The 26,493-nt window shown below is 48.2% G+C and overlaps 1 protein-coding gene across 3 annotated transcripts; it reads left to right on the top strand.

Annotated features, from left to right (window-relative positions):
- Positions 1–25,228, top strand: CCNDBP1 (cyclin D1 binding protein 1). 3 transcript variants are annotated; one of them, XM_039497289.1, is made up of 12 exons: positions 1–306; positions 471–530; positions 3,044–3,123; positions 3,787–3,868; positions 4,342–4,438; positions 4,814–4,887; positions 5,176–5,252; positions 6,542–6,795; positions 7,193–7,253; positions 7,843–7,889; positions 8,420–8,458; positions 11,296–11,705. In XM_039497289.1, the coding sequence occupies exons 1-12, from the start codon at positions 210–212 to the stop codon at positions 11,402–11,404; spliced, it is 1,077 nt and encodes a 358-aa protein (XP_039353223.1). In that variant the 5' UTR covers positions 1–209; the 3' UTR covers positions 11,405–11,705. The 3 variants fall into 3 exon arrangements, 2 of the variants coding, with proteins under 2 accessions (XP_039353223.1, XP_039353224.1); XR_005587593.1 differs by lacking the exons at positions 8,420–8,458; positions 11,296–11,705 and adding exons at positions 20,030–20,121; positions 25,111–25,228 and having other exon boundaries at positions 2–306; XM_039497290.1 differs by lacking the exon at positions 8,420–8,458 and having other exon boundaries at positions 210–306.
- Positions 25,229–26,493: the final 1,265 nt, after the last annotated feature.

Below are 26,493 nucleotides of genomic sequence, written 5' to 3' on the forward strand. Positions count from 1 at the left end.
CCGCTCACTTCAGTTCTCGGCCGATTTTTGCCAACTTTGGGGCCCTCGGGTTCCGTCCCCGTGCAGCCCTTTTAACTTGTTGCTGTAATACTGCGCCGCGCGCCCTTTGGAGCAGCCGGCGAGCGAGGGCGGTGTCTTCCTGCGTGGCTCGTGAGCATGCGCAGATCGCTCGAGCGAGCGCAGCCGCAGCCGGGACTGTGACGGAGCGGATGGAGCGGGAGCCGGGGGCTGTGGGGCCCGCGCGGGCGTTGGAGCCGCTGCGGCACCTCCGCGAAGCGCTGCGGGCGGCGCTGTCCCGGATCCGAGGTGCGGCCGCGCGGCGGTGTTCAGGGGTCGCGGGTGGGGAGCCTCTGGGCCGGGCTTGGCGGCTCCGGGGGACACGGGGCGGGGCGCCGTGGTCCGGGAGGCATGGGGGTGGGCGGCGGCGGCCCCCGGCCCCTTTTTGAGATGCTGCGCTGGTGTCTTTGCAGAAGGGGAGTCGCGGGAGAGCAGCGAGACCTTCGAGCAGCAGCGCTTCTGGGACACGCTAGGTAAATGTTCATTACCTCAGTAATGGGTAAAAGAACCAATAGACAAGTTATATCTTTGAAAATCCTTTGCCAAAATCCCTCATGAAGCTTTTAAATGAACAACATAATCATGGATTGAGAGGGAAAGTACTGTCATGGACTGAACAATGGCTAAGAGACCGGGAAGAGTAGCAACGGGTGCCCCAAGGTTCAGTACTAGGAATGGTAGTTGAGATATAATTTTTTTTAAAATGATCTGAAAAAGGGAATGAGCAGTTTGGTGGCAAATTTTGTAGATTAGGCAAAATCAGAAAAGACTCTGAATGACTTCAGCAAGATCTAACAAAGCTAAGTGAATGGGTAACACTGGGTGATTGGTAGTACGATAACAAGAAAAAGTCAGTGTTGACAAGGACAGTTTTCAGAGTAGTGGCTGTCTGTATCCACAAAAAGAACAGGAGTACTTGTGGCACCTGAGAGACTAACAAATTTATTTCAACATGAGCTTTCGTGAGCTACAGCTCACTTCTTCGGATGCATAGAATAGAACACACAGACAGGAGATATTATACATACAGAGAACATTAAAAGGTGGAAGTATGTATACCAACAGGAAGAGTCTAATCAATTGAGATGAGCTATCATCAGCAGGAGGAAAAAAAGCCTTTTGAAGATAATTAAGATGACCTATAGAAGGTGTGTGTCCTGTCTGTGTGTTCCATTATGTGCATCCGACGACGTGAGCTGTAGCTCATGAAAGCTCGTGCTGAAATAAATTTGTTAGTCTCTCAGGTGCCACAAGTACTCCTGTTCTTTTTGACAAGGACAATGTTATGCACGTTGTAAGGAATAATAAATCAGGTTTCAAGTGAACTGTGGCTAGTCAGGAAAAAGATGTGGGCCTCGTTTTGGACAGCTCAGTAAAAAGCTCTGTACAGTCTGTATCAGTGGTCAAAAAAGATAAACAAAAAGTTAGGATCCACACGGGTTGACACAGAAAATGAGACTGAACATATGGTGCTTCCTGAGCAGTACTGTGTCAGTGCTAGTCACCCCATTTCTAAAGAGGTATAACAGCAAAGCAATAGAGGGGATTCAAAGATAGGTGGCAAGAATGGCTTGGAGCGATTGCTATATGAAATGAATTAAAGTAATAGGACTGTTTAGTTTTGGAAATAAATAAGAGGGGACCTGATAAACGTATTCCAAACAACGAATGGGGTTCGAGAAGGTGAATTAGGGGCTTCTACCCACACTTTCTGAATAAGGGATGCTCAGTAATGAAAGGCAACACATTTAAAACTGAAGAGAGAGACTTTTTTTGTATAATGCATAACTCTGCCTGGGGAATTCACTCAGGAAAAGCACCTAGTAGGATTTAAATGAAGATTCAACATTGTTTTGAACTATGATTTATAAACATTGATAATACAGAGCACCACCAGACATTAACTAACCAGACATTATTTTATTAAGTCCAAAGGCCAAATGGTATATACACAATTTCTTTATCAGAGGGGTAGCCGTGTTAGTCTGGTTCTGTAGAAGCAGCAAAGAATCCTGTGGCACCTTATAGACTAACAGATGTTTTGCAGCATGAGCTTTCGTGGGTGAATACCCACTTCTTCGGATGCAAGCAGTCTTGCATCCGAAGAAGTGGGTATTCACCCACGAAAGCTCATGCTGCAAAACATCTGTTAGTCTATAAGGTGCCACAGGATTCTTTGCTGCTTCTACAATTTCTTTAAATATAGTTAAAATGCCTAAATAATAAGTAGTTTGTGACATCCAATACAGCAACACACATCCATAATCTTAGGATCAATTATACTCAAAGATGGACCAGATCAGAGAATATTCCACTCTCCCTGGTTTTCCTCAGCATGATTTGATCAGATCTGATAAAGAACCTTCAGATTCATGGCACTCCTTATACCCTTCAGCTAACTTGCTAGTTTTAACAAACACCCAGGCTGAAGCAGTTTATCACTGCTGCATTCCTTCCTTGTTTACTTCCCCTCCTTGCTTACTAACAGAACAGTGAGAAGGTTTGCTATTGTTTCTTTTAAGACATTTTTTTGTCACATTACTGTAGTTTTTTATTGTTACTTTTTGAACAATATATTTTTCCCATTCTGCATTCTAGTCTCATAACTTATTAATTTCACACTCTTCATTTATTTGCTAAGTCATTTTCTTACTTACTAGCAAATATATTATTTTCTTTAATTCTTTAATTTCGTAAGTATCCTTACAAACATTATAGAGTTTCTTACCCCTTCTTGTCAAGTAGCTGGTCCCACTGGAGACAGGAGACTGGGCTAGATGGAGCTTCGTCTGATCAGTTCAACAGTTTGTGTTCCTCTGAATTGCCGCCGTCTCTCCTTAAGCTGAGTTTCCTAACTGGGAACTGATGTAGGCTTTATCTAACAGATGGGGCAGATGGAGGAAAAGGGGTTGTATGACTGACCTGGTATCTCCCCCTTTGCCTGAGACAGTGCCTAATGGCCTGACTCCATTGAATTGTTCCTTAGGTCAGACGTTCAAAGCGACATCCCAGGAAGCTACGAAGTTGAGTCTGGCATTCTCAAGGCCTCCACTGCCTTCTGCAGAGGTGGGTGCATGCCCCACGTCAAGGAGAATCTCAAGGTTTCTCCCACATTGCAGTCCCTTCCTGTGTCTTGCTCCCTTGAACTAGGACAAAGTTAGTTTGGGTTAAAAAATAAAACAAATGGTTCTTCTCATTGACGTTTGTGGGATGTAGTTGCACCCTTTCACTCTTCTTTAGAATGGCACGACTTCTCAGTCATGTTGTATAGAGAATTGTCAGAGCTGAGGGAGCAGCTCATTGGCTGTGGAAGGTTTCAACCCAGGTATTTATGGGAAAAGAGCCACATAGTTCAAGACAATAGTATGAGCTCTCCTCCCCCACCCCCAACTCAACTGTACCAATTTACCAGTATGCGAATGCCTTGGGGTGGGGAGAAGGCTATCTGATGCCTAGAGTATGATGTGGCATTAGACAGCTGAGCATCAGACTGGGCCTTACTCTATTGTTAGGTTTCAAAATAATTTTAAGTGTGTTGGACTCTGGTCCTTCACCTTCTTCCCCCATTACCCCCAGCTGGCTTCTTGCCTCTCCTCCAATTGGCAGAGTCTCCAGCTGAGAACAACAGTGTGTAAGAAAGTGAACTGCCTTCAGATGGAGCTGGTGGATTTTAATGGGATTGCACTGTCACTCCTTTCATTCCTGATCCTTTTTATCCACTGTTTTCAGGACTGTCAGAAACTGAGTGATGGTGTCCAGAATGCTGTCCTGGCAGCTGCCGCAGTGTATTACTGGCTTCCCAAGGACCAAGGTGAGGCAGTGAGTGCAGGTTTGTGCCACTTCTCCTTCCCCTCAGAAAGGAAAGTTGACATTCGCATGGGAGCAAGTTGTGGCAGGCAAAGGGACTCCCATCCTCAGCTCTGTTACAGACATGCAGTATGGCCTTGAGTAAATCAATCCCCTTTTGCTGTGCCTCAGGTTCTCTATCTATAAATGGGGCTGATATAGGGAGCAGTGCATCTTAATTCATGTTTAAGTGTGTTGGGATCCTTGTCCAAAAGTGCTATAGGAAAGTGAGGATGGGGAGCAGAAGACTCATTCAGGAGGCAGAGGTGCTTGTCCTGCGGGGCCTTTATACAGAAGGCACATCTGTGTGTATGTGTATGTGTGTGAGAGAGTAGGAGCAGCTGCCTGTTTGACCTTGTCTGTGTTTGGAGGGGGGGACGGGCTGGCTTTCACTGTGATAGCGTCAGGCTGCATCATTCCTTGCTCAATCTCATCTAGGTACCACTCTGCGGAAGATGGTGCGAGATGCCACTGCCGAGGTAGTGGAAGGAATGATCCAGCTCACAGACGTGATTCTCAGTACTCCACTGCAGAGGTAATTCTGATCTAGCAGTGCCCCCATTAAATACTGCTAGGTTAAGTAAATGGGGAAAGAAAATGCAAACCCCATGCATACCCTCTCATCCCAAAACAGTAACCAATTGCGAGCGTGCCCCCCTGCACAGAGGATTAAATGTAGCTCTGTGTGTGACAGGGATGGGGGCCTGGGAGAGGTAAGACTCATGTGAAGGAGGTGAGGGGAATATTTGTGTTGCTGGGCAACTCATGCAATTTGGAGTAGGTTGTCCTCAGCACAGATTCTTGGCCTGATTCTTGGAGCTCCATATTTCCTGCCTCTTGCTAAGTACAGGGTATCCCCTTGCCAATGTTTATAGGTTCCAGCACCCTGAGGGACTCTCTTCTTTTTCAGTTTGTCTCAGGAGCAGCTTATATCAACTGGTAGCATATGGGAGGCATGTGAGCAGATTTCCCATCTGCCACAAGGTGAGTGACATGGATCCAAGGAGTGGGCTTCAGAAATCAACAGTCCCTGAACCTACTAAAGGGGAACACTGCAGCTGCTATCTTGGAGCCTAGCTCCTGCAGCAGAAATGATGCCATTCCTAGAGCCCATCACAAGCTCGGGAGCCAGGTGGGGTCACCTGCATGGTGACCCTGCAGTTCTGTGGAGGTGACTGATCCAGTGACCCAGAGGAGTGTGGTGGATGCTGGGGAGCTGGTAAGATCCATACATTCCCCTTTCATCCTTCTCTCTTTGACTTTTGTGTGTAGATAACCAGGCAGCAGTCCTGTCAGCCATGTCCGCCTATCTGGGTGTGGTCAGGGATGCGGTGGAGGAAATGGAGCAGGTGAGGAAGTCCCTTTATTTTTGCTGGGGACAGAGCCCACTGTTGGGGGCGTTTCCTGCAGTGATGCTGTAGTGAAACTGAGCCGTGGTTTTCTACTGTGATGAACTGGGAATTCTGAAATATTTTTTATGACTGATATGCATGGCAATGACTTACTTGATTATTGATTGTTACCCAGTGTGACAAAGGGTTAAAATACTCCTGAAGCAAAGCAGATGTGTGTATCACCTAACTGTCTGGTGTAGTATGACTGGGTCCTTAGAGACTGGCTGAAACAGACCCATATCAATGGAGGGTCTGGAAGGACAATGGGAACCCCCAGGGCTGAAGAATTGACACCTATCCATGGGAAACTCCACCAGCGGAACATGTAAACTCAGCATGGTTTGCAGGCAGAAGATGAGTGACAGGAGACTAGGATAAGAGCTGGCTTGAGAGGGGCGCAAAGAGAGAGAGAAAAAGGAAACCAAGATGGTTCCTAGAAAGGGCTTTGTCCGGTGTGGACTATGTCTTCACGTTTGCCTCTCTATGTAATCTAAGGACTTCCTGATGCTGTGTTTGAATTGACTAAAAGCCGTACCCTGTTTTTATAAATGCTGCCTGGTGTCACGGCAAGTGTAGTGCATGGATCTCTGAAGAGGGTAACAAGTCTTTGGACAGGAGTCTGTTGCAGTGAACTTCCTGGGCAGAGCTCACATTGCGAAACTGGAATGTTGGAGCCCAGAGGCTCAGTCTCAGGAGTGTTGAAGCTGTGTGGCCTACCCCTGTGGACAGGAAGGACCCCCTGAGGGTCTGCCATGCTGAAGGAATACCTACAAGGGACTGTTTAAAAGCTGGGGTGTAGCACATATCCTGTAAATCCATGACATTTATCCAGGTGGTCATGGCTCCTATATCTTGATTTTTGACACAAACCAGAATCATGCAATGCATGGATCTTGTTGAGTGTCCAAACCTCAGCCTAATTCCGCTACTTAATATGTGGCTTCTGTGAAGCCAGTGCCTTGTTTTGTCTTTGCTTGGCATAGTTTGCTGGTGTAGGGTTGGAGCAGGGACTGCCTGCTAGGCTGTTGCTGATCAGTGGCCAGGTGTGTCTGAGGAGTTGATTTTTTTTTTTAAGCCAATTCCCGAAGGAGAAAAGGTCTCAGGTGTCTGACTTCAGTTCTGAAGACATTGCAGGGAAACCCTGCAAACTACTTAAGCAGACTCTATGTAGTACTCACCCCTTCCCTCAGGGGCACTATGAGGACAGGTGGTGGGCTCTTGCTTTCCTATATATGTGTCCTCAGGCTCAGGGGGAAGATCAGGACCCCTACAGTGACATCATGGAGGATGAGGAGCTGGGCTCTCGGGGCAATAGGGACACCTACTGGTCTGAGGCTGACCGAAAGCTACTTGGCCCCTGCATGGGGCTGATGAAGGCCTCCAAAGCCTGCCTGAAGAAGCTCTTGGGTGCAGTGAAGGTTCATGGCAAAGCAGACACCCCAGAACAGGTGGCTCAGCTAGATGATCTTGCAGACATCACCAATGAGATCAGCCCGAGGTGAGTCAGTCTCTTTCCCCTCTCAATGCTATCTGTGCTAGGGCAGTCCTTGTAGGCCAGCTAGGTCAGGGAACTGCATTATGCAAGGGTTTCCTTCTGCACTCGTGAGGGAAATGGGGCCCTTGTGAGAGTAGGGCCCTGGAATAGTCTGTAGGAGAGTTGCTCTGACTGGGCCAGGGATAGTTGTGATGGGGGATGGGTGGTCACTGAGGATTGGGACAGAAATGAGACCATATTTGCTAGTTACAGCTGATGTTGGTTTCCTGCTGAGCTGTGTAGAGCCTGACTCGCTCCCACAGTTAATGTGTTTGGTGGCAGGCATAGCCTTTGCCCATCCACTGGCTGGGCTGACTGCTAGGCCCCCCTCTCATACTGAAATCTCTGTCTTCTGCCTTAGTGTTGATGAACTGGCACTGAGCATGTATCCACCCATGAACCAGCTGGCTGTGCGACTCAATGTAAGTACCTACCACTCTCCAGCTCATGAGCAAAGGGCATCAGCCTGGCTCCTGCAGGGAACAGGGGAAATAAAAGTGGGAGCTAGTGTCTCTAAGGGCAGTTGGTAATCGTCCCCTGGCCCAGTGGCAAGTTGTTGGGTATGAAGACTGCCTGTTTTCTGTTGGGTCACACCCACTTGGCTTCCTAAGTAAGCTTGTCCGTGCTGTTCTCTTCCTTCTCTCACAAAGTCTTGAGCCCACCAGGAAGGAGAGAGTACATGATCTGTGCTGATACTGCCATCCTGTCATAGCTGTGTGACCCATAGAGGTGCTTGGATGCCACTGCCTGAGGGAGCAGAGACCCAAAGCTACCTCTGTTGTGGGGAGTAGCTCCTCCTCCATGGCAGCACTAGGTTGGGGGTAGCTCCCCACAACAGCTTTAGGTGGTCACCTCCCATGCTGGGTATAGAGGTGTCTCTTCCTACCCCTGGCTATGCTAGGATGTCTCCTATGATAGAGGATTCCTGCATGTGTCCTCGACTCCCCACAGCAGTGCTGTGACCATGCTTGCCACATTGGCTCAATTGTTTTCCCTCTTGCTTCCTTTTAGGCTGCCAAACTGGCCTCTGTATTAAAGAAAGTCCTAGAAATTACAAAGTGAGTATGGCATGTGGGCCTTCCTGAGCTCAGAGTTTCTGGAGTGGGAGGGGGCGAGATGGGGTTCTAGTTGCCCTCTTTCTGGATGTTGTTAGAGAAGCTGTGCCGGAGGTGACTCAGCCTGGGCTCCTCAGAAGGTGTATGGAGAGCAAATGTGTACCTTTGGGAATTACCCTGATTGCACCAAAGGGAGCGATGGCTGTGGGGAGAGATGATATGGGGGCTTCATAGAGTCAAAGACCAGAAGGGTCCATTGTGATAATCTAGTCTGACGTCCTGTGTAACACTGGCCAGAGATCTGCCCCTCAATAATTCCTTTTGAACTAGACCAGATCCTGAAAACAAAAATCGACAGTGATGGAGAATCCACCCCAACCCCGGATTAATTGTTCCAATGGTTAATTATCCCCACTGTTAACAATTTATACCATATTTCCAGTCTGAATTTGTCTAGCTTCAACATCCAACGGTTCATGTTATACGTTTACTAGACTGAAGAGCCCATTATTAAATATTTGCTTCCCATGTAGGTACTTACAGACAGATCAAGTCACCCTTTTGCCTTTTTGGTAAGCTAAAGAGACTCAAGGAGCTCAGTCAGTACGAGGCATGTTTTTTAATCCTTTAATCGTTCTCTTGGCTTTTCTCTGAACCATGTCCAATTTATCAACATCCTTCTTGAATTGTGGATACAAAGTGTGGCAGAGACCCCTCCCTGTAGGGGGTGGGGATGCAGGGCACTGGATGGGCAGGCGGATGCATAGATTGCTGGAAATTAGTGAGGAGTGGGCATGATGAGGGTAGAGATGACAGATTGTTTCCCCCTACTCTCTCCCACCGCCATACGCACAGAGACCAGCATGCAGCAAAGAATCATAGAACTGGAAGGGACCTCAAGAGGTCATCTAGTCCAGTCCCTGCACTCATAAGTATTGTCTAGACATCCCTGGCGGTGTTTGTCTAACCCGCTCTTAAAAATCTCCAATGATGGAGATTCCACAACCTCCCTAGGCAATTTATTCTAGTGCTTAACCACCCTGATAGTTAGGAAGTTTTTCCTAATATCCAAGCTAAACTTGCCAGATTGGTGAGGCAAAGGGTGGGTGTGTATGTAGGGTGTTGTCAAAAGACTGCTCCCTGCTGGGGGTAGGCAGAAGGTACAGATAGCTCCCTCCCTGACAAGGGCACTCTGAGGCTGCAGAGACTTTTCCTTTATAACCCTGTGGTAGTCTAGCTCTTCGTGACATAGTCCTGTGGCACCTGGCACTCTTTAGTCTGGAGGTGCCTAGATATACAGTACCTCAAAAAGCAGCAAAGAACCCTGTGGCACCTTATAGACTAACAGACGTTTTGCAGCATGAGCTTTCGTGGGTGAATGCCCACTTCGTCGGATGCAAGTAGTGGAAATTTCCAGGGGCAGGTATATATAAGCAAGCAAGAAGCAATCTAGAGATAACGAGGTTAGATCAATCAGGGAGGATGAGGCCCTGTTCTAGCAGTTGAGGTGTGAAAACCAAGGGAGGAGAAACTGGTTCTGTAATTGGCAAGCCATTCACAGTCTTTGTTTAATCCTGAGCTGATGGTGTCAAATTTGCAGATGAACTGGAGCTCAGCAGTTTCTCTTTGAAGTCTGGTTCTAAAGTTTTTTTGCTGCAGGATGGCCACCTTAAGATCTGCTATTGTGTGGCCAGGGAGGTTGAAGTGTTCTCCTACAGGTTTTTGTATATTGCCATTCCTAATATCTGATTTGTGTCCATTTATCCTTTTCCTTAGAGACTGTCCAGTTTGGCCGATGTACATAGCAGAGGGGCATTGCTGGCATATGATGGCATATATTACATTGGTGGACGTGCAGGTGAATGAACCGGTGATGGTGTGGCTGATCTGGTTAGGTCCTGTGATGGTGTTGCTGGTGTAGATATGTGGGCAGAGTTGGCATCAAGGTTTGTTGCATGGATTGGTTCCTGAGCTAGAGTTACTATGGTGCGGTGTGCAGTTGCTGGTGAGAATATGCTTCAGGTTGGCAGGTTGTCTGTGGGCGAGGACTGGCCTGCCACCCAAGGCCTGTGAAAGTGAAGGATATTTTCGGTATAGGGTGGTGTTAATGTGACCATCACTTATTTGCACCGTGGTGTCTAGGAAGTGGACCTCCCATGTAGATCTAAGTGATGGTCACATTAACACCACCCTATACCGAAAACCTACCGACCGCTATGCCTACCTTCATGCCTCCAGCTTTCATCCCGGACACACCACAAGATCCATTGTCTACAGCCAAGCACTGAGGTACAACCGTATCTGCTCTAACCCCGCAGACAGAGACCAACACCTAGAAAAATCGCCACCAAGCATTCTCAAGACTACAGTACCCAGACAAGGAAATAAGGAAACAGATCAGCAGAGCCAGATGTGTACCCAGAAGCCTCCTACTGCAAGACAAACCCAAGAAAGAAACCAACAGGACTCCACTGGCCATCACATACAGTCCCCAGCTAAAACCCCTCGAACGCATCATCAGGAATCTACAACCCATCCTGGACAATGATCCTTCTCTTTCACAGGCCTTGGGTGGCAGGCCAGTCCTCGCCCACAGACAACCTGCCAACCTGAAGCATATTCTCACCAGCAACTGCACACCGCACCATAGTAACTCTAGCTCAGGAACCAATCCATGCAACAAACCTTGATGCCAACTCTGCCCACATATCTACACCAGCAACACCATCACAGGACCTAACCAGATCAGCCACACCATCACCGGTTCATTCACCTGCACGTCCACCAATGTAATATATGCCATCATATGCCAGCAATGCCCCTCTGCTATGTACATCGGCCAAACTGGACAGTCTCTAAGGAAAAGGATAAATGGACACAAATCAGATATTAGGAATGGCAATATACAAAAACCTGTAGGAGAACACTTCAACCTCCCTGGCCACACAATAGCAGATCTTAAGGTGGCCATCCTGCAGCAAAAAAACTTTAGAACCAGACTTCAAAGAGAAGCTGCTGAGCTCCAGTTCATCTGCAAATTTGAACAGGATTAAACAAAGCTCAGGATTAAACAAAGACTGTGAATGGCTTGCCAATTACAGAACCAGTTTCTCCTCCCTTGGTTTTCACACCTTAACTGCTAGAACAGGGCCTCATCCTCCCTGATTGATCTAACCTCGTTATCTCTAGCTTGCTTTTTGCTTGCTTATATATACCTGCCCCTGGAAATTTCCACTACTTGCATCCGAAGAAGTGGGCATTCACCCACGAAAGCTCATGCTGCAAAACGTCTGTTAGTCTATAAGGTGCCACAGGAATCTTTGCTGCTTTTACAGAACCAGACTAACACGGCTACCCCTCTGATACTTAGTACCTCAAAGTCATTCTAATGCCTCTCCCTTTTCTGCAGGGCAAGCCATGTGTGTCCCCCATCAGAGGAAGGCTGGGTTCAGTTTCTCACTGTTGCAGTAGATCACAACATGGACAAAATTAAGGACTTCACGCAGAGTGAACTTTAATGCTTCTGCGGCCAGGGTCTCTAACAGCTGCCTTTCTGGTGCATCTGGTAATTCCCTGAATATAGGGAGAGCAATGGGGTTGGTGTTTGAGGGAAGAGCTTTTTCAACCTGGAAGAACTTTGCAAATGCAAAGTGTGACTTGCTGGTCTTCTCTGGCAATTGCCAACACTGCCACCCTTGATTTGTTTCCTGGGACAATGAGAAGTTGCATCTTGATGTTGTGAATGTGTCTTGCCCCCTTGGACTTGGCTCTAGGGCTGCCCTACAGGGCAGAAAGGGCAATAAAATGTCACTAGGTTCACATGGTGGCTTTGTTCTGTGGAGGGGGAAGGGTTTTTCTACCTTCATGAGGCTGGACTGGACCCGTGAAGGGTACATTTTCTCCTGCCAGCCTGAGAATGTATGGAGTGATGCCCTCACTTCCCTCTGAATCATGGGAAAGGAATAGAGGAATTTGTTATCCGCTAGTTTAACAACTCCCTAGCCCTGTGGGCACTAGAGTGCAGTTCTAGGGAGATGCAGAATCTTCCCCTTAAAATCCCAGGCTGATGCTCTTTTTTTCTCCTTGATATGCATAGTATAAAGGTACAGTGAGAAATCCGTGCCTAGCTGGGATGGTTTTGCCTGGACTCAGGGGATGTTGGGCTAGATGGGTATTAGGCCGCAAATGTAATAAGACAACCTTTAACATGGCTTAAATGTGCCTTGAATTAGAGTGAATGTTGCTGACTCCTGTATAGCTTCACCATCCAGCATAAACTCCCCTCCCTGGAGCGAACCCACCTTGGGGCTGGGGCTCAGGGTAGTAGCACCTGCTGTATGCTGGGATCTAGCAGCCACAGTATTGATGCCTCTGTAGCCCTTCAGATTCTGGCTACAGTCAAGATGCACGGTGAGTCTTCCGGGCCATGTCTGGGTGGGGTGAAAGGGGATGGGTAAGCGCAGCATGCTGCCAGGCTGTACAGAGCCCAATTTGCTATGCAGGAGGAGGAGACAATCTAGGCAGTGCAGTTATTTGCTTTGCTCATAGTTCTCGGGGTCTGGAGATGCATTTGACAGGCACCAATATGGAGTAAGAAGAAAGGGACAGAGTTCTGATACCAGAGCATTGGGGAAGGACTGAGGGGAGGGGAAGTTAAGGCAAAGGGAGTGAAAACTCTCAAGGATGTACCTGTAACCTGTCCCCCACTCCTTGGGATCCCCCATTCATGTTTGGGGATTATCTGCAAAGCCAGCGATAGACATTTAGTAAAAACCTTTTGGAAAAAGGGCAAGAGGAAGATGATTCCACCTCATGCTTTAGGAGGGCCCTATGGTTTTCTGAACTGCCTGTGGCTGTGTGAAGACCTCTTCCAAGACCAAATCCCTCTCCTTGGGTTGAACTCGGGATGAAACTGGTTACAGGGGCCCCTGAAGAGCTGGAAAATCTGGCAGCTGGGCCAAGGGCACTGCCACCAGCAGAGCTAAGACCACTGTGTCTTTTAGAGGTGGGTATGTAGTTACACTATACCCCAAGAAATGTAGCACTGTGTGAGACAAATTAATATCCAGTCATGAGGGGGAGAGAGCCTCTTGCACTCCTAGGGATGGGAGCTTTCTGCAAACCAAGGAAGTGGGCTTATCTCTTACTCCAGCAGAGAAGCAGGGGGGATTTGCTATACTGCTGGGCATTGCTAACACCCACACAGCTGCCTCTGAGAGATGGCTTGAAATGCCCCTGTAAGCATTACTTACAAGCCTTGGCTGAACAAACAGTTTAACTCAGTTGTCCAAGCAACTGGAACTTGCTCCCTGTCCCATACTGAAAAACAGCTCCTTCCAATTCCTCAGGGAGAACATGCACAGCTTAATGCAGTAAACATCTCCTCCATCTTTTGGCGACGTATATCTGTTTCATCTCCATGCCCCCAGTGATGCTTTAGTGTTACCTTTATGTGGTTCCTCTTCCACTGCTCTGTCAGTGGGGTTGAAGCTTTTTCCAAATGCCATGTACTGAGTTTGTCTTTCTGTATTAAACATTTGTTGCAATTTTTCTTCCTTAGCTTGTCTCTTACCTGTGATATTAGTGGACTCCAAGACATCAATTCTTAGTTAAAAAAAACAAACAGGTGATAGACTTTCAGCTATAGTGGTTTCTGCCTGGTCTTCCCTGCCTCGCTTTGCCAGTAATGCCAGCCTTGTAGCCTGTTTACTCTTGGGGGCTATAAAGCAATAAGAAATGCAGCCTGTCTTCAGTGCATTGGTCTCTAGCTCTGGGTTGTGCCTATTGCAGAATAAGTTGCTCTGCTCAGGGAGAGTCAGTTTGCCCTTAGCCATTCCTCCTGTCTCTATAAATGAGCCCTGTCTGTGACTGCCATTACACACTCCACCAGGGGCTCAGCCAGGGGGCTAGGAAGCCAATCTGTGCTATGGTTGGCTGGTAATGCACTGCACTCTTTGGGAGTGGCGAAGAGAAGTAAATGATCTGGAGTTAAAGAATAAGTGAGGGTATGGCTATACTTGAGAGTTGCAGCGCTGGGAGTTACAGCGCTGGTCGTACAGCTGTGTAGGGAAAGCGCTGGTGTGTGGCCGCATTTGCAGCACTGTTGTGAGTGATGCATTATGGGCAGCTATCCCAGCGTTCAAGTGGCAACGTGCTTTTCAAAAGAGGGGGGTGGGGGGCAGTGTGACAGGGTGCGTGGTGGGGGGAGAGAGAGAGAGTGTGGATTTTTGGAGCCGACACTGTGTATCAGCTCCCTGCCTTGCAAAATCAGAAAATTTCCCCGACCCCTTACTCTTAACTGCAAACAGCCTGCAGACCAGATAAGGAGCTGCTCCAACTGACTCCCTTTCTCGCTGCTGTTTCTCTCGTCAAGCAAAAAGCAAACACTCATCCCCCTGCCTGCCTGATTCACAGGGGTTATCTCATTTGATTGTTCACACTTACAGATTGATCACAGCAAACAGGAGCTGTGTTTGTTTTTTTTAGATAAGCAGCTCCTGGAGCCCCGAGTTCACAACAAAACAAAGAGAGGTTGCATAACAAAACAAAGGGAGTAATTTAGTTAAAAGCATTCTGGGATACATCCTTATACCCTGGAGGCCAATAACAGCGCTGGTGTGTGGCCACACTTGACCAGTGCTGCAGCACCAGTGCTGCAATGCTTATACCCCAAGCAGACACAGGTGTACAGCTAGCGCTGCAGCCAGGGAGTTGCAGTGCTGGATGTGCCCTGCAGGTGTGGACAGTTACTAATTGCAGCACTGGAAAGCCTCCATCAGCGCTGCAACTCTCAAGTGTAGACTTCTAGGGGTGGAGGAGGTTAGAACAGGCTTTCTGGAGGGCTTGTACGTGGCAATGCGGCCTAGCTGGCTCTCTCCCAACGCACATCCAAAGGTCCCTGAGGCTAGGTCTTCACTACCCGCCGTATCGGCAGGTAGCAATCAATTTCTCGGGGATCGATATATTGCGTCTCATCTAGACGCGATATATCGATCCCCGAACGCGCTCCTGTCAACTCCGGAACTCCACCAACCCGAACGGCGGTAGCGGAGTCGACATGGGGAGCCGCGGACATCGATCCCGTGCCGTGAGGACGGTAGGTAATTCGATCTAAGATACTTCGACTTCAGCTACATTATTCATGTAGCTGAAGTTGCATATCTTAGATCGATTTCCCCCCGTAGTGTAGACCAACCCTTAGTTTAGTTCCATGGTGGAAAAGATCACCTCTGAGCCACTCAGACCGACAAGTATCAGAGGGGTAGCTGTGTTAGTCTGGATCTGTAAAAGCAGCAAAGAATCCTGTGGCACCTTATAGACTAACAGACGTTTTGGAGCATGAGCTTTCGTGGGTGAATACCCACTTCGTCGGATGCAAGACTAAAACGTCTTTTAGTCTATAAGGTGCCACAGGATTCAGACCAACAAAACTGCTTCTGCTTGTGGCCTTGGGAGTCATTGTGTTCTCGCTGCTGCAGTAACAAAGTGACTGACCAATCCTTTTACCTCAATAGTGAGCTGGGCTTTGCAAATGCTGATCTCCTCCTCTCCAAAGTACGTCCTGGGGGAGGCTCCATCCTTCAGCATGCTGTCCGCCTCAGCAGATGACTTTCTCCAGTGCCCTCTTGGACTGTGCATCAGGCACCCAGGCTAGAACAAATGATGATGAGTTCAGTCTAGTCTCAGCCTGGGTGATTCTGCTGGGATTGTAGTGCTCAAGACTACCCAGGCCCCATCTTTTTAATAGCTACATGGTCCCAGCTAGGCTTTGAATTTGCACCCCAGTAATATGAATAGGGTCCCCATGTGGACCCACCACTAACAGTAAATCAAGTTGGTGACACTTGGTTATTTGGTTAACTCTTCACACATTTGGGAACTAAACACTTCTCTCCAAGTGAAGGATAGGGTCTGGAAGTGGTTTTGTGTCCCTGGAGCTGGAGTGTCTGTGCCTGTTGGGTCAGACTGCATTGTGGTTGCATGTGGTACAGTCCTTAACTTGGTTATCTTTGAGAAGGAGATGAAGCTTCTCCTTCCAGAGCTGGGTAATGGCCATGCCACTGTACTGCAGAGACAGGGACCTCAGCAGCAGATGCACAGCCTTCTTACCAATGGTCCTGTTCGACACTTCCACAGAGAGGTGGACATCCTGTCCCAGCAGCAGGGAACTCTGGCATTGGATACAGGAGGGCCCTCCTGCCCTCTCCTGCTCACAGCAATCTGAAGCCATTCTCACAGGAGGGGGAGCAAAAAGAGCCCTGCAGCTCAGGACAGCTCTGTTCCCATCCTCCTTGCAGTACCCCTCCAGGGGCAGAGGGGGTGAAGAGCCCCTGGAGCTGTCCCCCTTCCACCCCGCAGTCTGGAAGTGAGGGACCCTGCTTACTAGGGTGACCAGATGTCCCAATTTTATAGGGACAGTCCTGATTTTTTGGGTCTTTTTCTTACAGGGCTGCCCAGAGGATTCAGGGGGCCTGGGGTCTTTGGCGGCGGCCACCATCAAATTGGCACCGAAGACCCAGCACTTTGGTGGCGGGTCCCGGGGTGGAAGGATCCCCTGCTGCAGGTCTTTGGGGCACTTTGGCAGCGGGTCCTGGAGCGGAAGGACCCCCCGCCACTGAATTGCCGCCAAAGACCCAGAGTGGAAGAAGCTCTAGGGGCCCAGGCCCCGCGAGAGTTTTCTGGGGCCCCTGGAGCGAGTGAAGGACCCTGCTCCAGGGGCCCCAAAAAACTCTCGTGGGGGCCCCTGCGGAGCCCGGGGCAAATTGCCCCACTTGCCCCCCCCCTCCCCCCGGGCGGCCCTGTTTTCTTATATAGGCTCCTATTACCCTCCATCCCCATCCTGATTTTTCACGCTTGCTGTCTGGTCACCCTACTGCTTACCCCCACCAAGAGGGCGGGGAAGGGGTGAAGATCCCCAAGAGAAGCAATAAGTGAGGCTGCGGGCTGATGAGGACTGCGGGGGTTGCGAGGTAGAACTGATTGGCGGGGCAGGATTAGTTGCTGGTCAGGGGACAGGCAGCTGTGAGGTGAGAGCTCCTGCATCGGGTGTCCAAAATCCCCATACTCAACACATCTGGGGGAGTGAGCAACATGCAGGAATGTGCATGCATGTACGTGTGTGTCCAGGTACGTGGGGGAGGGGGGGTGTTAAAAAAATAAGACAGACCAAAAAAACCTAATAGCTTTTGAAAAAAATCTTGTGGTTTTTGGATCTGACTCATGATTTCTTATCTCTTGAGGTTGGTACTAGTTGGTTCTCTTTGGCCAGGAGAGCACCAGGGTTGCACAGAGAAAGGGGGTGGGTGAGAGGGAGGAGCCGTCGCAATCAGTTGATTGGAGTTGGGAGATATTTATCAGGCTGGTGTTCTTTTCTCCTTGCCCTTTTTTTGTTGAGGGGTGGACGGGAGGGAGCGTCTCAGTCATTCTTCTGGGAGCATCTAAAATCCTGATAGTCTTTGGTGACCATGAACAGCTTCTGTGCTCCTGGATTTGGCTCTATGGATCCCCTAGGCCAGGAGGTCTGTGCATACTCCTGGGGGTATGCAGCTGTCTTCTAGGGGCACATCACGTCATCTAGCTATTTGCCTGTTTTTACAACAGCCTACATGACAAGCACTAGGGACGTCAGTACAAACTAAAATATCAGACAATGACTTGTTTATACGGTTCTATGTACTATACACTGAAATGTAAGTACACTTGATTTATTTCATGATTATGTGGTAAAAATGAGAACGTAAGCCATTGTTCAGTAATGGTGTGCTGTGACACTTGTACTTTGTCTGATTTTGTAAGCAAGTAGGTTTTAAGTGAGGTGAAAGTTGGGGTATGCAGGGCAAATCAGACTCTTGATAGGAGCACAGTAGTCTGGAAAGGTTGAGAGCTGCTGCTTCAGGCCCAGTGCTCAGGGCGGTTTGGGCCACTCTTCGCTCCAACAAGAGGATAAGAGAAGTGGAAGGATGAGGAGGACTGCAGGGGCTAGGGTAATGGAGAGGAACAGGTGTTGGGGAGAGGACTCTTTCTAGGTCCATGTTAGACTGCAGGGAGACAGCAAAAGTGAGGAGTGGAGAGGACAGAAATAAACCCCACAAAGCCCAGGGAAGAGAACAGAGATGGGGAGAGGAGCTAGAACATTGTGGTGGTGGGGGGCATACAAACCCTAAGCAGCCTGTATAGATCAGAGTCAGAGTGCGGGAGAATGTGGAGGGAAGGTATCCTGGCTTTTGTTAATAAATGGTCACCTTATTCCAGCTGTGTTCCACCCCTGCCCTGCAAGCCTGGGATAAGGAGAGCTTCATCTTTGGGAGCCCATCCACATCTGGAGAGAGGGAGTGTACAGAGAGAGAATGAGTAAGAGGAGTGGGAGTGGGAGGCAGAGACTCAGTGAGGGTAGCGAGGAGATGAGAATGAGGGGTAGGGAGAGTGCAGAGAGAGAGAACATGAGAGTAGTTGATTTAATTTAGGGGAAAGGGGAAGTGAACAGGGTGAGGAGGCTGTTCTTGAAGGACCTGAGCTAAGTCCCCACAACTTGATTAATTACATCTCCACATTTTCTTGGTGACCCCAGCACATTTAAAGGCTGGAGTGGGGGAAGGCAACAAGTGAGACTCAAGGGACTTTTGGTGCTGTGATGTTGCCATCAAATGATGGTTTAAGTTTTAATAAGAAGACTGGCACTTTCCACATGAGGACCCCACAGCAGAGCTTTACAGCTCTTAGCATTGTAGGAGAGTGCGGTTGGGAAAGTCAGTGGCTGGTTCAACCTGACAACACTTCTCCTGTAAATTACTAGTGCCACAAAGAGTAAGTCAATTCCTGGGGCAGGAAGGTGATCCTGGATCCAGGGCTGTTCAGTGTACTCCTTTCTGTCCTTGAACCTCCCATTTGCTCCAGGTTCTCCATAACCATGGAGTGTGAATAAGAACAGACCCAAGCTTCAAGAGCACTCAAATGTTACATCAAGATTTAGTTACCCACAAGACTGTGCAGTGCCAGGCTTGCCATGCAGGAGCTCCTGCTGCTCAGCACCAGTAGCCAGGACCTGGAGGAAGCAGGCTCTGATAGGGAGTCCGTGTTATAACCAAGCTGGCAATTGAGAAGGGTAGGAATGCAGTATTTTATTATTAATTCAAAAGAATGGACTGTAGCAGCCAGTTCTGCTGTCCCAGCTCATCTGCCCTCAAACAGCCACTGGGGTACAGGGCCAGGCACCCACAGGAGCTTAGCAGCTGCTGCATCAATGTACCACCCAGCAGGAGCCTCGCATAGACATGGACTCAAACTTGGCACTTTCCTTGTGCTCCAGTAGCTACAGTGGTGAAAGGTCATTTTCCTGATTCAGTTACTTCCTGCTGTTGCAATACACTGTGGGGGGAGTTTGCGCGTCGTCTTTGTGAATTTCATTTCAGGCTGCACAACTGTGATCATGGAATTGTTAAAAGCCACTGCTGGGTGCCACCATGAGAGTCTTGTACCCTTTGAGATCCCTGAACTTGTTGCTCTTGAAGTTTACTTGGAGCTGCCTTTGGCCGCTCTTGAAGGGGATGATTTGGAAAGTGATGCTGGTCCTTTCTTGGGGTCTGAGGGCTCCCATGCTAAATATGGGAAATAATGGTGACTTCATGTAAAATACCTGCTCTTCCCAGCCCTGCCCTCCACTCCCCTCACTGGCTGCTATTCTTGCCTCCTATTCTGCTGTTTCCCCAGTTCTCCTGGAAGCCAGTGTTCCCACCAGATTTGACCCTCTCGGCACTGATAACTCAGCAGCTCTATTTCCTCCCCTCCCTGGGGTCTGAATTCCCAATGATAAGAGCTACGCACACGTGGTTGGGGAATAGACTCCAGAGCTCCTATTACCCATCTCTCTGAGCAGCCAAGCAGAAGAAAATACCCGATTACTTACTCAGTGCTGAGCTGTTCTTTGAGCAGGCTGCTGCCTTCCACAGTAAGGACACATTCTGCCACTGGCTCATAAAGGGGATTGGCAATTACCATTTGGAGTGCAAATGGCTGCGTCTTCACAACTGGGGTCAAGACCTGAAGAGAGAGGCCAGAATGCACTTCATATGGTTGTAAAAGAGAAGGGCAGGTGCTTAGGGGATTATTGCCTTAAATGTGATATGGTGTCATGGTTCTTCATCCAGACCAGGAACAACATAGAGAGTGCAGCGCAAGCTTCTCCCATGCCACCCTCTGCCTGCGTGACATCCCATGGCTGGAGGGGCTCTCCTGACAGGTAAGAGAAGGCAGTTCAGTATCTATTTCCCTTTAAGCCCTGGCGTCCCTGCTGAGACCACCAACTGGAATCAAATGCCGTGGGGACACCTGTCCCACTAGAAATTGGACTGAGCACACCAGCTCATTTGATACAGGCCTCTGAAGTCATTGGAGGGGAATGAATGTTGACCTGGCCAATATGGAATAAGAGTTGAGAAGTCATTTCCAAGCCACATATTCCATCTAGGGCAGGGGTTCCCAAACTTGGTTTGTGGCTTGTTCAGGGTAAGCCCCTGGCAGGCTGTGAACATGAGAGTTTCACAGATGCTTTGTTTACCTGAGTGTCTGCAGGTACGGCTGCTCACAGCTCCTAGTGGCCGCGATTCGCCGATGGTTCACTGCGGCCACTGGGAGCTGCGAGTGGCCATACCTCCAGACGCTTAGGTAAAGCGTCTCGTGGCCTGCAAGGGGCTTACGCTGAACAAGCCACGAACTAAGTTTGGGAACCCCGATATAGGGCCACGTAACCATCTTATAAGGGGTGTAAGTGGTGGGAGGGGCCAGGCTGAGCAATGTTACAGTGATGGGGTATATCTGTCCCCGATAGTCACTGTGAGCAACTGCAGAAATTTCCCTTCTCTCTCGGGATCTGGCTTTTCCTGCTGCAAATGAGTGGCTCATACACGTGAGGTCAGTTTCACACTCTCCAGCAGCAATTGATGTCTGTTTATATTAGGGTTTGTCTCACAGAGACCTAGTGGGCAGCAAGCCAGGGTGTTGCTGTATGGATCCTGCAGCTGCACATTGAAACCCGGGTCTCTGACATCCCAGGTCAGTGCTCTAACTCCTGGACTAGTTGGCATAAAAGGGTGGGGACAGGAACAACCAGCACTTCTGTTTTTTTGGTTTGGTTTTTGCAGGAAGGGCTGACCTGGCTTAGGTGACTGATTCCAGGAGAGTGTGCCTAGCTGTGAATCCTGAGTGGACACACAGCTGTCTAACTTCCTTTGAGGGGCAGGGCAGCTAACTCAAGGCTATAGATTCTATGAGGCAGAAATCTGTGGCAGAGCAGGGAATTGAAGCTGGGTCTTTACCAGATCTTCATCCCCACCATGTGCTCTGTGTAGATCTCTGCCCTGATGTGACCCAGCTTGAGGTGGGAACAGATGCTGTGCTCCAGTGCCAGCCTGCCCCCACTATTGTAGTATTTCCTAGCTGGGACTAAAGCAGAAGAGTCAGAAGTGCAGCTTTTTTTAATATTCATGACTGCTTCAGCCCTGTTCCTATAACCTAAGCAGCTGCCTCCACCTTATCATTCTGTATTGTACCCAGAGCCACTAAAAACTTCTTCCCATGCAGCACAGGACTGGGGCCAGCTTCAGGGGAGTATGAGGTAAAGCTTATCTAACCCCTTCTGTTTCTCAGCTGGTGGAGGGTATGAAAATCCTGTCCAAAGAAACCAAGATACTCTTTCAGTGGACATTAAGGGTATGTCTACACCACAAGAAAAAAAATCCAAGCAGCAGCGACTCTCAAGGTACGTCTACACAGCAAAGAAAACCCTGCAGCTGGTCCATACCTGCTGGCTTGGGGTAGCAGCGCTCGGGCTAGAGGGGTGTTTCATTGCTGTGTAGGCTTCCTGGCTTGGGCTGGAGCCTGAGCTCTGGGGCCCTCCCTCTCCACAGGGCCCTAGAACCTGGTTCTAGCCTGAGCCCAGAAGTCTACAGAGCAATGGAATAGCCCTGCAGCCCTAACCTGAGTCAGCTAGCACGGGCCAACTGTGGGTGTGCAGTTGCTGTGTAGACATACCCTCAGAGGCCAGGTGTGCAGACTTGGGCTTTCAGGGCTCATACTATGGCACTAAAAATAACTGTGTGTAAGCATTCTGGTTCATGTTCTGAAACCCACCTCTCTCCCTGCGTTTCAGAGCCCGAGCCGGAATGTCACATGGCTATTTTTAGTACCATGGCATGAGCCCAAATCTGCAGAGCTGGGCTCTGAGACTTGCAGCTACCGGGTTTTTTTTTTGTTCTGTAGACATACTCCATACCATTTCACCAATGGAAAAATAATGAAGTTACAAATGAAAATAATATATTAAAAATTCTCTACATGCTGTGCTATTTGTTATTCACATGCTGACCACTGGAGGTCCCCGTTTACTAAAGCCACATGAGCCAATAGGGCTAGTGGCTTTTCAGTGGGTATGTCTACACCACAGTTAAACACCTGTAGCCATGCTGTTTAATTGCAGTGTAGGTGTTCAGGCTCAGGCTGGAACCTGAGCTCTGGGACCCTGTGTTGGGGCAGAAGTCCCAGTGGTCAGGCTCCAGCCTGAACCTGACAGTCTACACTGCAATTAAATAGCATGTTAGCCCAAACCTGAGTCAGCTGGCACAGGCCAGCCCGAGGGGTTTATTTGCAGTGTAGACATAACCTGTCTCTAGAGCACTGATGGCTGGCTGTGCTGAGCCTGCAGTGCCATTCATCTAGCTAAAGTCAGCGGTTGCTTACCCATTTCTGTACAGTGGGCACAGCCAGGTGGGCTTGTGACTGGATCAGCAGCACTAGCAGCAGATGGATAGGAATAGTCAGATGAGGTATTTCAGACTCTTTAGAGTCAGAGAGAGATGTCATCCATGGGTGGGTGCCAGGAACTTCCCAACTCTAACCCCAGTTACCCACAGGCTGCCAACTGTCTGTCAGAATATCAGGGTTGGAATGGACCTCAGGAGCTCATCTAGTCCAAGTGCAGCAGCTGCCTGCAGTTCAGCTGTGTCCCTCCCCCCACTGCCATGTGCTGCTCCTGTCCTCTGCCTTGGAGCTGCTCCCCGAGACTCCTGCTTGCTGTGCCGGGGGGGGGGGGGGAGAAGAAAGAGGGGGGCTAATGTCAGGGTGTCCTCCTCCCCCCTGCTTCTGCACCCTGCTTACCCCATCTTCCATAGACCAGTGGGGACACACACACCAGGGCTGCAGTCTCAGCAAGCTGATCTAATTAACAAGGCAGTGTTCTTAAGGGAAATGCACATATCTCCCTCCATTCCTGTGGCCGTGCAGAGTGAGAGAGTTAACCCTTAAGGGCTCAGCCAATTGCTAGTTCATCATTTAGCAGTAAGAGAAATATTCCACCCTCTGATTCCTCCACCTCAACCAAGCTTCACAATCATCACGGTGTACCAGTATTAAATTGTTTGTTTAAAACTTTATATATATATATAAAATATAGTCTTTTGTCTGATGAAAAAAATTCCCTGGAACCTAACCCTCTCATTTACATTAATTCTTATGGGGAAATTGGATTCGCTTAACATCGTTTCACTTAAAGTCACATATTTCAGGAACATAACTACAACGTTAAGTGAGGAGTTACTGTAGTATCCACAGTAGTTGACACATGAACTCTGCCTGAACACTCCTGGGTGGTTGTCCTCCTACAGTACCTCACTGACTACACCTTTACTGTCTTTTGTGACACTCTTTATTCCTCCCTTCTCTGACAGTCCTCTGGGCTCTCTTTGGTCCCCTCTTCTCTATCTCTCTCGTTGTTCCCTAGGTGACTTTTCTGTCTAACTTTCATGGTTTAGCTAACACCTCTACATTGATGATTCCAAAATATCCTTCTCCATACTCATCCTCTCCCTTCTGGTCTTATGAATTTTTGCAGATCCCTCAGATGACTCTCATGGATAGCTCATGCACTATTTTATCAGACTCAACATGGCCACAGCTGACCTTCTAATGTTTTCTTCCGAAAGCCTCCTGCCCATTTTTTGTCAATTACTGCACACCCTATCTCATCTAGGGTTGTAGCCTGAGCCACCTCTGATTCCCTTTTCCTTTGCCCCTATACCTACAGCGAAGTTCTTGCCAAATCCTATACCAGCAGCTTCTAAGGGGACATTTATCCTTTGTTCTCACTGCTAAAACCCTGACATGGGACTTTGTGACCTTTCTGTGATGGCTGTAACCTCCTCTCCTAGCATCTCTGCTTCTCTCCTTGTCCCTCTCCAGGTTGGTTTGTTTTTCTCAGTGTTGCACTGAAAGTAATCTTCCTTGCCCACCACTCTGTCATTTCCCATTTTTTAGTCTTCTCACAGGCTTACTCCCACTTCTGCATCAAGTCTGGTCTTCTAATTCTTCTATTCAGTGCTGTACAGTGCTGTGACCCTACCTGCTTCTCAGTGCCTTTCCCTCTTACATTTCGTCTTGTGGTCTGCCCAGTCTCTTCTTCACTCACTCTTTGTCCTTCTCCTCTTTGTGCCCCTGTGCCTACTTATATTGGTCCCTTTGCTTGGAACAGCCTCCTTCTTTCAAATCACTCCTTTACGGTAACCTGTGCACTATATTGCTCCTCTGCATAAAGAAGGCCTTCAAGTGTTTAGTCATCTTAACTATTTTCCCTGCTTGTTTTTTATATTAGAAATTCAGAGCTTGTCTATCCAGTGTGTCATAGAAGATTCTAGGGATGAATAGGGACCATGACCTCACAAGGAACTGAAACTTGAATAATTTAAGGGGAAGAGAATTGATTTCTTTATTCAACCTGTTTAAAATGTGTTGTCATTTCTGTTAAATCTTGAGGGACATGTCCACATGCATGAGAAATTCTCTATCCAGCCTCTTCAATTTAGAGCTGAAGAGTCCTCCAGCAAAGACAAGAGAAGTAAGACTTGATAGTTCTAAAATATAAAGCAAGCAGAAAATGTAGATTTAACCCCCCCCACTTGATCCATCAGTAAAATGCAATAAAAAATACCCCTACAAACTTTTCGCTACAGTGTTACCAGAGGCCTCTTTCAGTAATACCTGATATTTTAACATTTCTGTAGTGTCTGGCTATGCTGGGACTGGAGTGAATAGGAGCTGCATCTGTCTTAGGTTGTAAACTCCTCAGCATAGGAATCTCCTCTGTAGCTCTACCTATGTGTTTTAAAGTGTCATGCCCACCTGTGGCATTATATCAGTAACATAGATTTTCCTTGGCTTGTGTCTCTTGTCTCACATCCAGGTACAGGAATGTGTTACATCTATCAGCAGCACAAAGAAGTGCTGTACCCTTCAGACAAACAATTTTTAGAAGCTTGTACTGTACTCATTCAGCCTTTAGACTGAAAGTATCATTAATTAGACAAAGCCGTGGTGCTATATAAAAGTTAGCAATAAAGACATGTTTGGTAAACTTGTGGTGATCTTGTTACTCACACCCATTTATAAGCCATTGAGTACATTTGTTTCATCCCTATCATTGCTCATTACCAAAATATGTGCCCAGAGAATTTAGTCACCCTTCAGCACTGTTACAGACAGCATTTCATATTGCAGCTGGCTGGTGTGGGAGGCGGACATCTTCACTACCGGGGTAGTTCTGGGGTTTATTCTTTCTGTAGAATATTTCAACACTTAGCAGTTACAGAGTCTCTGAAACACTATTCACACAAGACCATAACAGAGACAAGATAGTACTTTCCTTCCTACCTAGATGTTTGTACTGTGCTTGTGAGCATGGTAGCTGGGTGCCTGAGTCAGGAGAGACAAGTGTGTGGGGCCTTGGAAGGGTCACATGCCCCTCCCCAATCCCCTGGGGTGGGCAAGGGCTCAGCAGCACGCAGGAGCCAGAGCTTGAGTGTGAAATGTGATGAGTTCTGTGCTGCTAAGGACTTCTGATGTCTGCCCTTGGTGCAGGGAGTTTGTTTATAAACAGAGGCAGGGTGATTAAGATAACAAAAGGCTTGTCATTAAATTAAGGATCATTAAATTATCCTGAAAGCCTTCCCAGGCACTTCAGTTAAAAGACAGGAAACAAAGGGTAGGACTAAATGGCTCATTTTCAGAATGGAGAGAAGTAAATAGAGGTGTTCCCAGTGTGAAAGTAGAATGAATTATATTGTAAAAAATAAGAATGGATTAAAGAAATGCTGTATGTTCCTTTAAGCAGAAATAAGAAATGTTGAAATATAGTTGTCAGGAAGAAAAACATTAAAGTACGAAACAATGGGTCCACTTAAGCTAATGGTGGGACATTAACAGGAGATGGTAATAGTAAGGAAATAAAATATGCATGTCTAGCCCAGGTAAATGTATCAGATTCTGCTTCCTTTTGTTATCTTGTTAAGTTCACGCCCTTTTATCTGAGAATGGGGGGTGGGGGGGTCACACACACACACGCACAATTTTTGCCAGGGTTTTCTGGCCCCACTTGGTCACGTGGTGCTGCCAGACCCCCTTCCTGCATGGTAGCTGCGGGAACTAACAGCTGCAGCCATGGAGAGAGGCAGCAGCAAACAGGAGCAGCAGGGAGAGCTGCTACTTTTGCTGCTACCTCTCCCCATAGAGCTGAAGCAGCAGCCCCTCCCTGCAGCTCCTAGCTGTTTGCTGCTGCCCTGGGAGCTGC

Source organism: Mauremys reevesii, linkage group 13 (assembly GCF_016161935.1).
Source record: "Mauremys reevesii isolate NIE-2019 linkage group 13, ASM1616193v1, whole genome shotgun sequence".
Taxonomy (NCBI): domain Eukaryota; kingdom Metazoa; phylum Chordata; order Testudines; family Geoemydidae; genus Mauremys; species Mauremys reevesii.